Here is a 12544-nt window from a genome sequence, read left to right as displayed (position 1 = left end):
TTCAAAAATAATTTCCCCAGAGTTGTTCACATTTTAGCCTGCATTTACCTTTAAAATCATGTGATACTGTTGAATTTTTTTAAGAAAAACTGGGAAAATGCTGGAAAAAGTCTCCATAATGGCTGTTCCCCAGGACCAGTTTCACCAAAACTACTGTAAAAATCATCCACTGTTTTGCGCATGCGCATTACCAGCAGCTTAGGTGGAAGCAGTCTCGCGCAATTTACTGATACGACAGTCGGGGTTATAGCAACGGAAAGCCCATCAACAGTATAAACGGGACGTCGGTGAGAGGGACAGTGTTTACCACGGTGAGTAAAATCAACTTAACTTTACTTAAAATGCACCTCTTTGGTGGGGAAGTAGATTTGATTCACGTGTCGGGTAAATACTGAAACCGTCCCGTAAGAGACTGACATTCTTACATTGGTAATGTGCTTGTGTATTATCGAAAAGGCCTCCAGAGGGGGTTATGGTTAGACTAGAAAAAGTCTCCTTTTCAGTTACACATGGATATATTTGGAGTTGCTGATCCCGCCTTAGTGAAATTAAATTAGCCGGAAATCCTTTCAATTCTACGACGTCGGTCAATTGTTCACGGAGATCAACCTGCGTTTGCAGTGTAAGTAGTTAGCTGGTAGCTAGCTGGTTAGACACAGTGACAGCGGTGCCTCGCGCACCGTTTCAACGGCTGTAACGTCAAACTTGTTAAAACGGCCAGTCCGAGCCGTTAAACCGTCCTGTGCCGGTACCAAAGTTCAGCCCGTTAATGTGCAACTCTCAAGGGTTTTACACGATTTATCTTAACACACTTTATGGCACGTTAAGCTCTGAGTTTATGTTAGAATTACATCGAGTGACATATTTATTTGATCTGATTTGTCAAAAAACACAAGTTTGGAAAGATTATCCTAGAAATTTTCCATATATAATTTATTATATTTCAAATATATTCATATTTTATTTACTATATTGTTAATATATACTAACAAAAAAAATTGTACTATCTATAAATATGAAAGAGAAATACGGTAATGTCACTATTTTTCATAATAACGCTTTAAATGAATTAGACTATATTACATATAGGGCACGCGTACCTATTAAGCCCACCAAATCTGCTTTTCAGACATTTTTAATATATACCGTCCCAATTGAAGTGAGAACATTTTAGTTAAAATGATAGTCTATATCTCATTTGAAATGTCAATAATTTATTTATTTTTTTATTGTTTAATTTGTTCCAAATAAGCCCACTTCATGATTTGTTGATAAATACATATATATTAAGAATCTCAACAATCCAAAGTTGTTCTATTAAAATATGTAATGTCTTAGCTCTCGATAGCTATTTTCATTTTGTATCCACTCCTTTCCTCTGGCCTGTAAATGGTATTTGAAATAGGCGTAATCAGCCTTACTGACATGTCTTACAACATGTCTTCTTTGGAATGTAGCCAAAAAACTATTAATTAACTACATCAAAATTAGAATGGAAATTACTCTTCAATACTTCATCTTTCAAAATGTGTTGTCATTTTGTCTGTATCTCTATCCTACATTGTACTGTTCGCATTTACAATTGGCCAAAATTTCTGGTCCAGCCAGCTGGTTGAGAGTGCAGATGTTTTCATCTAGATTTCTGAAGACCTAATGACTGAAAGAAAGGCAGTTTCCTGGTTCAATACTAATATTTTAAGGATAATAAATTAGTCAATTTCAGTATTTACAATTAAAAAAAAATAACTTTAATTGATATTTAAAGGTGGGCTTAAAGGGAACATCGGTGAATTTCTGGTTAAAAGTCAGAATATTTCATTCTAGACACATGACATTAAAAACAACTACATGACATGAATCTATATGTTCTGCACTAACATAACATGAAAAGTATCAATTGATCATGCATTTAAGTAATTAGCTATACTCATTTACATCCACCCTAAATTATGTTTTTTTTTTTTTTTGCTAGAGTCCCTTTTAAGCCCACTTGGTAAAAATGTTAATGAAAAAATAAATAAAGCTAAATATACACATGTATTATCTATTTAACAGTATAATAGGATATTCTGCCTACAAAAATGTAAACTACACATGCTTATCATGCTTTATGTCATTGCAATGAACAATGCTATGCAGTGACTGTATTGATGCAGCATGTGGGCTGTTGGCTAGCTTGCTAAAACACACATTTTGACATCAAAGTAAAAAATATTTCTAATTCTAGTAAAATTCTGATGTATGTTTTATTTAAAGCACTAATCTCTTAGATTTTGATAACAGCAACTTCTTCTGGGAGCAGCAGGCACGTCACTCAAGTAATGTCAAGTAACTCAAGATCGACAAATCTGATTGGCTTTCAATCAAAAGTATAATTTATGTAACAAGCAGCTTCATTGGAAGAACCATGAAAAAAATGGTGATGTAGTTTTTTTTTAATTGACTCAGAAGTCACAAGTGGGCTTATATGTTGCATGGGCTTAATAGGTATGCTTACCCTATACTAATTGTTGCTCATCTATTTTTAACTGCGGTAATTGTAAAATTTATTTTATTTTACGGGTGATTTCTGACTTCGATCTAATTGGTTTTGCCATTATTGTTTGCTGGCATTGTTATATCATTTATCAGCTTGTAATCAACATGTATAAAAGCTTCTAAACTAAATAAAATCCATATAAAATATATTTTAAAACTACTGTCCTCTCAGTAACATGCATTTCTTATCCTTAAAATGATCATTTTGCTCTATCTGTTTGTGCAAATAACTGATTGATAACTATGCAAAGCACCCCTGTTTGTTAGGTTGCTCCCACAGTAACTAATTACGGCTATAATTATATATATTACACTCAAATACAGATTTTTATATGTATTTCAGAGGTAGCTCTGCAGTAAAAAATGAGACATCTGCTATTTTTCTCAAGAAATGTGTAGATACCTAAGTGATTATTTAATTGTATAATCCGATTAAACATAATATTGCTGCTGCTCTAAATTCAACACCTTTAAGTTCTGCACAGAACAAAGATAAAGTTTTTAAAATATGGTATCTCTGTAAGTCAATTCCCAAAAAAGCTGGGAAACTATGTAAAATGTAAATAAAACAGAATACAGTGATTTGCAAATATCATAAACCAGTAGTTTATTCACAATAAAACTTTGAAAATATAACAAAGTGAGAAATTTTACCATTTTAATGAAAAATATGAGCTCATCTTGAATTTAAAAAGCTGGGACATGGGCAAGAAAAGGCTGGAAAAGTAATTGGTTGTAACTAATTAAGTTAATTAACAAAAGGTCAGTAACACAATCTGTTATAAAAAAAAAAGAGCACACTAGAGAGGAAGAGTCTCTCTGAGACTGCAAAAACTTTTTACAAATTGAGGAGCAATTTCATGATAATGTTTGTCAGCATAAAATTGTGAAAGCTTTGAATATTTCATCATCTACAGTACATGATATCATAAAAAGACTCCTCTGACTGCCTGGACTAAAATCTGACCTTCAGGTCCTCAGGCAGCAAAGCATTAAAAACAGACATGACTCTGTCCTGGAAATCATTAAGCATTAACGCTCCCATCCAGATGAGGTCTTTTTCAGGGGAGGCCTTTCATATTTCAGCAGGACAATGTTAAACCACATCCTGAATCTTTTACAACAACATGGCTTCAACCATACCAACCAAGACCCTTGAAAGTTAAGCAGCTGGAATGGGACAAAATCCCTCTCCGAAAGGTCCAACATCTGGTCTCCTCAGTTCCCAGATGTTTACAGACTGTTGTTAAAAGAAGAGGGGATGCTTCAGAGTGGGAAACATGAAACCTGTCCCAACTCTTTTGAAATATATTGTTGCTATCAATTCTAGAAGAGCTGATATTTTTGAAAGAAATAGTAAAACGTGTGTTTTCTATGTTTTTATTATTAATAAATTATCGGTTAATGAGATTATTCATTTTTATCTCATTAATTTAATGAGATAGATTAAACAATGAGTTTTTTTTTTTTTATCAATTTTAACATCTCTTAAAGGTGTTTTTTTCAGATCGGATGTTCAACATTTACTGTCAAATAAAGGCAAAGAAAAGGAGGAAATCTCACAAATTAAAGTCTGGATTTTAAACCGTGAGAAGATTAATCAAGTGGATAAATTTCAGCTCTGGAGTAGAAATGTAAAACGAGCAGACTCACCTGTTCGTGGATGACTGATCACTGATAAATTGCTTAAAACAAAGCAAACAACTGCTGTTTTTCTGTAAAGACTCTGCTCTTAAAGTTAGGGCTCATTTTATCATAGCAATTCAATCTCCAAGTCAATTTATCAGTCACATTTCCAGACTTCAAAATGATGGCCTCAAACGCCTTTTTTTGTCTTGCAGTTCAAACCCCAAATGTATTGAATTAATTACTATATGACAAATTGAGTAGATTATTGATCGTAAACAAAAGTCTTAACTTGTTGAACAGGTCACACAGACGAGAATGTAGTTGTTACTATTAACAGTGTGAAACTGTTAGAAATAAACTTGAATAATTGGCAGATTCACCGCCCACAGCTTATCTCTGTGAGGACCTGCGGTCAGGAAGTGATTGTTCAGCGTAACGTCCTGTACGGTGTTTACTTTGGAGAGCGTCAGCTCGGGAAATGCTTCAGTATTGTTGGACTTTTCCTTGTCTCGGTCATCTTTCAGTGTGATATTTCGCTGCTGCACTGGTTTTTATTCCCACTGTACGAGGCTACTAGTGATGTGAGCTGAGCTGTTATAGAGCGTGTTAAACACCCGAGTTAAAGGGATTAACTGAGCCAGAGATTAGTGGCCTGGTGTGTAAACTAGAAGCTGCTGGTTTATCTGCAAGAGGTTCACACAAGTGAGCGATCAGTAATCTGACAGAGAATTTGTATTTTTGAATTGATTAAATAGAGATTAATCATCTCATGTAGGGCCGCTTAATACATCTAAAATGTAAAATCAACCATGTTGATATCTAAAGACATTTTTGACCTGAAATAGGACGAGCACCGGTGTGTTAATGAGGGGTGCATTCCATTTAGCTCTGCCCGTCTTACAGCTAACCAGCATGCACAGGTGCAGAAGTGGAACGCAGCCCTCATTAATACACCTGAGATTAGCACCATAAATAAATTCACCTCACATAGTTACCGCACTCGTCAGCTGTTGTATGACATACTGCTTATTTTCCTAATATTATGTAGCCCTCATTTAAAACAATTTGGTTGCTCCCTGTCTGTCGTATATCTGTTTTATGCCTGGGTTTTGTATACGTTTATAGTTAAAAGTTTATAGACCAAATAATCAGTGGGTAAAATGGTCAGTAGTTTGATCAGTTCTAAGAAGAAGTAGCTGCTACCACAACAAAGTGGCAGTAATCCACCTAACTGTTTGCTAGCGGACATAAAACAACAGAAGAAGAACCCTCACCGCTGCCAAGGTGGCACATTGACATGATGTATGAATGTTAGCGGTCCTGATATCTCACACAGTTCTGGTTTCTGTCCACCAGGTATTTCTCTAAAGTGGTAAAGCACAACAGTACGCACCAACACACACCCAGCACAGGTGGGTAAAGTGTGTGTGTGTGTAGTATTAGGCAGCACATTACATTTGAAATGCTGTCACAAAGAGAGAAGTTGGTATATTATATCCTGTTTATTAAACTACACATCACCATCCTCATGGGAAGATTTATTACTAAAAGATGACCTGTAATATTTAGGTGAAGTTGAGTATGTTTACATACACATTCATTGTTTTATTCAAACCTAGTTATTCATATATTACGTTTGTTTATAGTCGTTTAATGATCCAGAATGAGATTTATGATGATGACATTTATTTTGTATGCCACAGTATCCTGGTTTCTATACTATTGAGCAAATTTGCCTAAATGCAACATGTTAAAGATAAAAACTAAAAGATTAAAAAAAAAAAAGGAAAGAGCAGATTTTTTTGTGTATTCTGTGGTTGTTTTCATTTAATCTCAAGGTTAAGGTGTAATTGCAGTGTTAAAACACACTGTATGTGTCTGTGTTTGTGAAGCAGGAGGATGGCGGTGAATGTCTACTCCACCTCGATGACTGTAGAGAATCTGAGTCGTCATGACATGCTGGCGTGGGTCAACGACTCTCTACAACTCAACTACACAAAGATAGAGCAGCTCTGCACAGGTAAACACACACTTTGATGTCAGTTCTTTCCAATTAATTAAAAATTAATGTTAAGCTCTTAAAAGTGTGTCCCCTGTTTTTGATGTAGGCGGCGCTTACTGCCATTTCATGGACATGCTATTTCCTGGGTGCATATTGATGAAGAAAATCAAGTTTAATGCAAAACTGGAGCATGAGTACATCCACAACTTCAAGGTCTTACAGGCTTCGTTCAAGAGAATGAATGTTGACAAGGTGAGAGCACGCTAACAGGTGGTGTTTGTTGGAATTATTCCAGGGTATTTATTCAGGTGAAGCAGTCATTGATCTGGTTTCTTATAGAGATAACTTCAGTCCTCCTGTTCCTCTTTGTCCTCCTCAGATCATCCCTGTGGAAAGGTTGGTGAAAGGGAAGTTCCAGGACAACTTTGAGTTCCTTCAGTGGTTTAAGAAGTTTTTCGACGCCAACTATGACGGGAAAGAATACGACCCCGTGCTGATGAGGCAGGGCCAGGAGGGAACGCCACCTCCGCCTAACCCAGGTACGAAGCACACAAGTGTGAGTGTGTGTGAAGTTAAATGCTTTATTTCATTGCTCTCACCTGTTCATGAACCCACATCCTGACCTCTAACTCAGGTGAACCCATTCATCATAAACCTAAAACACCCTCTCGCTCAGGTAACATGCATTTAGCATGTGTGTGTGTGTGTGTGTGTGTGTGTGTGTGTGTGAGTGTTTACTTAGTTACTCGGTTTATTGGTCTATCCTGGCTTCTCTTTGTCAACCTCTGTTTGCAGACACAGACTAAAAAAAAAAGCTTTAGGAAGTTGCTTAGCAACACAAACTGGGGGCTATTTGTTAAAATTACAAGAAATGAAAAGTATACAACCTTTACATTAAATGTCATACCCTCCAAATATCAGCATTCTTCTCCAGACACGCTACAAAGGCATCTGATTGAGGATGACCTTGTGTGTGTGTTTGCTCTACTGGTTTCATCTGTTTTCTCAAAGGAAATGTCCATACTTTTTTCTCCTGACTTGCATGTTGTTTTCCACTCAGATCATGTAGATGTAAACACAAAAACAACAACAATTGTAGGTCCTCCGTGAGCAGTGAAGAGAATACTCAGTGGGGTTACATGATGAGATTAATTCGATTATAGCTATAGTTGGATTTTGCTCCTTATTTGAGAAAGGGTAATTGTCCTTGGATATATGGCGGTGAATGAATCGAATCATTGGCACAAAGCATGTCATACTCCGATACGATAGGTGGCGCTGTACCCATTTCAACTGTTGCTAATAGAGCCACTTCCTGTTGACCTCTTCACCACCACCAACAACAACAACAAACTCAGGCATTGGAGAAAGATGGAGAACGCAGAGCAAGATGAAGCTAGGTCCCTCTACATTTGGTCTGTGATGAGCTGCTTGTTGCACAAACACGATGCACAACGGAGCATTCTCCATCGCGTTGTTTCTTTCTTTCTGACGGCGACAACAACAGTAATATCGTCTCGTTTGACTTCCGGTTCACGACCCCGGGAAAAAATCTGGAGCATGCGCAGAACGCAAAGTCTGATTCACAGCATGCATTACCGTCTACAAGCAGGTTTAATTTGACTTTCAACCGAGTTATCTCGGGGTCTTAATCTGACCGCAGTAACCCGATCCGATTCAATTTCTTGTCAGATTAAGGTGTATAAATGAACTTAATAACTCAGTGTCATTGTAATTTAGCCCTTCATCTGATTTTTACAGCCATGTAACCCCACTGACAGTGGCAGAATAGATGCTCTGCCTCCTGTGTGCTCTACACAGGAACCATTTGGGAATATTTCCATCTGTGAAAATGCATCTCATGCAGAGAATCTCCTGCTGTCAAGTGCAAGACAAAGTCAGCATCTAATTCTCCAGAAAGTCCCTGCTGCTGGTGTTTAAAAACAGCTTTCGTTAGATAAATGTTTCTTTCAGCGTGAGGCTGAAGGGTGATGTTGATGTTAGAATTAGGCTTAGCTGGTTTCTCTTGAACTCAGGTTTTGTGTCCAAACAGCAAAATCAGCTGATCGGGAGCACAGCAGCTGTGGGTTTTAGTCTGTTTTCAGTATGTGCACGGTCACTGTTCAACCAGGGTGCTTTCGTGAACTCACAAACAATTAACAGAACTCACAACAATCACGTACGTTAAGATGTTAAGCATAAAATCTTGCCTTGGGTCACATTTATACACATGTAATGCAGGAAAGGCACGAGACAGCTGCATTGATTTAAACTACAACCCACACAGACAACCACTGGAAGACTGAAAAGGCTGCAGCATCTGAGGTTAGACTGATGGGCTAAAGGCATCAATCACAATCCAAACTGTTTTCCATATATAAACACATGTGCATCTGTCTTATAGGCCCCATGAGAATGTCTCCCACAGCACCGAAGATCGTCCCGGCGCCACAAAGGCCGATCAATGTGCCAGCAGCTCGGAGGACCACCCCCGTGACCCGAAATGGAGGAGACGCTGAGCTCCTCGAGCTCAACCAGCAGGTAAAGCTAACTTTTTATGATGATCAAGAGACTCCTTCAGGGTTTAGTGACCCGACCCGACAAATTCTGACATTGTTACAGTCTGTGGGTTCATTCAGGCAATTATTTAAAGAGAAATCTGCTTTTGTGTGTGCTCAAGATTTGCACTTTCTGTCGGCATAGTATTAATCAGATCTCCAGTTCATTTTATTCTTTAAATACTATCATTAATATTGTTTATTTTCTCCTGTGTTTCTGTCATTTTTCTCCCCTGTAACTGGTCATAGATCATGGATATGAAACTGACCATAGACGGACTGGAGAAGGAGAGGGACTTCTACTTCGGAAAGCTTAGAGACATTGAGCTGATCTGCCAGGAGGGTGAAAACGATACCAGCCCAGTTCTCAGCAAAATTTTGAACGTACTGTACGCTACAGAGGTAAATACAGTCCACCACACATATGGGTACATTTCAGTGTTGGCTCATATGATGTAATGACATCAAAGATTGAAAGAAATTACCTATTTATTGTATTATTTCATAGTTTCTTTATAGTTTGGCTTGAAGATTAGTTGTAACTACACCTGTAATTTGACAGAGAAACTGTGTAATGCAGGAAATAATGCTAATTATCATCTGTTCACAGCTCTACTAAAAACTTGTGTCATCGGATGTTTTATTTTAAAAGCACAATTTTAATTTTGTGGCATTTAGCCCAGAGACAAAATGTTGGTTTGCACTTAAGCCAATTAGAGCTGCAGCTAGTTTTATAAACAGCGTATCGTTTATTAGGGATGAATCAAGTGACTATAGGAAGTCATCAGAGGTGTTAATTGAGCACTGTGATCATATTGAGGTTTTATCAGAGTACTCTGTTACATCTTATCTTAACATAAGTAACATTTTTAACATTTTGAAGTCAGCTTCAATCTCCTCTGAGGCACAAAGAGACCAGGGGTCCGTTTCACAAAGCAGGTTCAACAAACTCTGAACTCTGAGTTGATCTACTCTGAGATAGAAAACTGAGTTTTCGGTTCCAGAAACGCTGATTTGAGGGAGTTTAGTCGACTCTGAGTAGTTTCACCTTGAGTTTAGCGTGTGCGCAACAAGCCAGCATCAATGGAGCCCCGATTCGACGAGTCACCATGGCAATGGGAAAGGGGAGGGGCTACGTTTTTCACCAACCTCGAATTGGAAATCTTAATGCGCTCATACGGCGAGTTTCAACACGTTTTTAGAAATAAGTGCAACACTGTTGCAGCAGCAAAAGTGTAAGTTTAAATGTAGTCCTTTGCAATCACAATAATATTACAGGGAAACTGCTTGAATGGTAACCAATTCATTTATTTCATTTAGGTGCAATCCCGCAGGGGAGAAGCGCACTTGGCAGCAGTTTAATATGAAATATAAAAACATTGTTCAAACAGGTGAGACCTCGGTATGGAGGCTCATTTTGATCATGTTTTACACTGTAAAATAAATATTAAGTGGCTATTTCACTGTGCTGTTGTTTTATCCCCAACATAATGCTGTTTTCACACACATAAACTATGTCTTCTCATCTATATCATGTTCTGTTAAATAATTAAGCCTATTTACACTAACAAAGACTTTTACTCAGCCAACAGAAAGAAGGCAGATGCCCGTAAATCGGTTGGTTCCCAGCACCGCCACCGCTAACGGAGGCAGAGGAGCTGGCCCTAAACCACAATATTGGAAGGCCAGTGGCTGAGGGAATCCCTGCAGGGGACTCGTCCTCTGAGTCCACCCCCAAGACACGAGTGTCTTTATAACATATAATAGGCCTATATATATCTTTTTTAAGCCTATTCATACAAATATTTATTTGTCTTTTATGTCTTTTTTTCTTTTGTCCCAACAAAATTCTGATGGTGCCACTCAAAAAGATACATGTCTGTAAATGCTAAAACATCTATGACTCCCGATTAAATATTTAAATATTTCTCTGCGCAATAATGCTGCACCTTCATCCACGGGATCGTTGTCAAAAGGACATGTTGGTGAAAAAAAGTCATCTCCAACTGTGCCTAATGGACTTCTAGAAGTAGAAGAACTCGCTCTGCTGACTGAATGAATGAGGAAATCAAATGGCGTGTGTGGCTGAAAGAGGGCGGAGACAGAGAGAAACTCATTGAGTAAAACCTGGTCCCAACCAGGTTAGGTTCAGAGAGTCTGTTACTATGGTAACTGACCAAGAGGTTAAGTTACCTCCCTTTGTGAAAAGGGAAAACTCAGAGTTTTCACTAAACCTGCTTTGTGAAACGGACCTCTGGTTGTCTCTCATCTTTTTAGTCCCCGACTCTGCAGAATGATGTAATGTGGCAAAAAAATCTGAATACAAAGAAATATAAGAAAGGAACATCGAAGTAGGCCGTCATAGAAATGATTTAGGGGAGATTTTTATTGGCCCGACGGCAGCACGACCTACAGCTTCAACACTGACACGAAGTGTCTTTTGCAGGATGGATTCGCACCACCAGAAGATGAGGAAATTGACGAAGGAACAAGAGGAGACCAGGAGGAGTTTTAAAATCTCTTGCCCGTCGTCACCCTCCCTCACCTGTCATCCTTTAATCAGACCATTATGTCATTGTTTTCACCCTCTTAAGTTGCTTTTTACAACCTCCCCCGACTTCTCCCACCTTGTCCACGGCTGTATCCATGACGACATTGTTGTACAGCCTGGCTTCCCAAACTTTTACTCCCAAAAGGACGCTTAACTCAGACCTGTCTTGACTAGGGCCCGGCGTCCCGGCTCGGCTTTAATCGATTAATCCTAACCTGTTATCAGACTGGACAGCTGCACTGCAGGACTAGTTCAGCTCGCCAGTCTGTCAGAGGTTTGAAGGTAACAACAGCGGGATAACAGAGATGCCATGAATCTGTCCGTCTGAGCCCACAGAGACACAGACACGCATCAGGCTTCTCTCCAGAGTTTTTATATATATATATATATATATATATATATATATATGAAGCTGTGCAATGTTGTACACACAGTGGAATCAGCTGTTTTGATATTTTGGCTGTAAATTTCACAATGTGAGATTATAAAGCGTTTAGCCCTACAGGAGAGAGGCCTGCACATGGATATATTTTGATCGTATTGCACACGGTAACGCATGTGAACATTTAGCCAGCAGACATATCACAGACTTTAAACTGCTCACATGTACAGTTACTGCTAAAAAGGGAAACATTGTTCTGTGGCCAAAACATCACAGATGTGTTTTCACTCATCAAATTATTCCACCTGAGAGGGTTTACTTGTGTCCCGACAGCTTGGTGTATTTATGTTTTTATTTATTTATCTTTTTTTTAAATCTGCTCCACGTGCAGTTTGGATTTGGGGAGATTGAAGGTCTTGCACTAAATGTAGCGAAACAAAACCGACTGAAATGATCCAAAATGCCAACATGCAGTGACTGGCTGCTGCCAGGAAGATATAGAAAGATGCTATTTTATATTTTATAGATTTGTTTTGAAAGATGTACAAAGTTTACATTGAATTCCTCGATGGCCAAATCAAAGGCGTCCGTGTAAAACTTATTTATTACACAAATATCAGGCCACAAACTCTACGAATGAACAAATGTTGAAGCAAATAAACACGACAGACGGACACTAAATACTAATGTTTGACTGTGTTAACTGGGTGAAACATTTTAGCTGCTATCACTACTTCTCCTTTGCCGTTTTTGAGTTTTCACACGTTTCACACGGCTGCCGCAGAAATAAATGTTTGGTTTTTATTGTGGCTGACATTAGTTGGACCGGTCTGAGAGATGGAAAAAAAAAACATCAGATTGTTGCCATGGCAGCCATGTGATTA

At 38.3% G+C, this 12544-nt stretch overlaps 1 protein-coding gene across 3 annotated transcripts; it reads left to right on the top strand.

Moving 5' to 3' along the window:
- Nucleotides 1-208: 208 nt before the first annotated feature.
- On the top strand, nt 209-11327 carry LOC142375356 (microtubule-associated protein RP/EB family member 3-like). 3 transcript variants are annotated; one of them, XM_075459355.1, is made up of 8 exons: nt 209-311; nt 5524-5579; nt 6063-6187; nt 6276-6421; nt 6549-6708; nt 8574-8710; nt 8977-9129; nt 11174-11327. In XM_075459355.1, the coding sequence occupies exons 3-8, from the start codon at nt 6067-6069 to the stop codon at nt 11240-11242; spliced, it is 786 nt and encodes a 261-aa protein (XP_075315470.1). In that variant the 5' UTR covers nt 209-311; nt 5524-5579; nt 6063-6066; the 3' UTR covers nt 11243-11327. The 3 variants fall into 3 exon arrangements, with proteins under 3 accessions (XP_075315470.1, XP_075315469.1, XP_075315471.1); XM_075459354.1 differs by having other exon boundaries at nt 6060-6187; XM_075459356.1 differs by lacking the exon at nt 5524-5579 and having other exon boundaries at nt 212-311; nt 6060-6187.
- Nucleotides 11328-12544: the final 1217 nt, after the last annotated feature.

Source organism: Odontesthes bonariensis, chromosome 24 (genome assembly GCF_027942865.1).
Source record: "Odontesthes bonariensis isolate fOdoBon6 chromosome 24, fOdoBon6.hap1, whole genome shotgun sequence".
Classification (NCBI taxonomy): domain Eukaryota; kingdom Metazoa; phylum Chordata; class Actinopteri; order Atheriniformes; family Atherinopsidae; genus Odontesthes; species Odontesthes bonariensis.
Note: the sequence above shows the minus strand (reverse complement) of the source record. Positions and strands in the feature narration are given on the sequence as shown.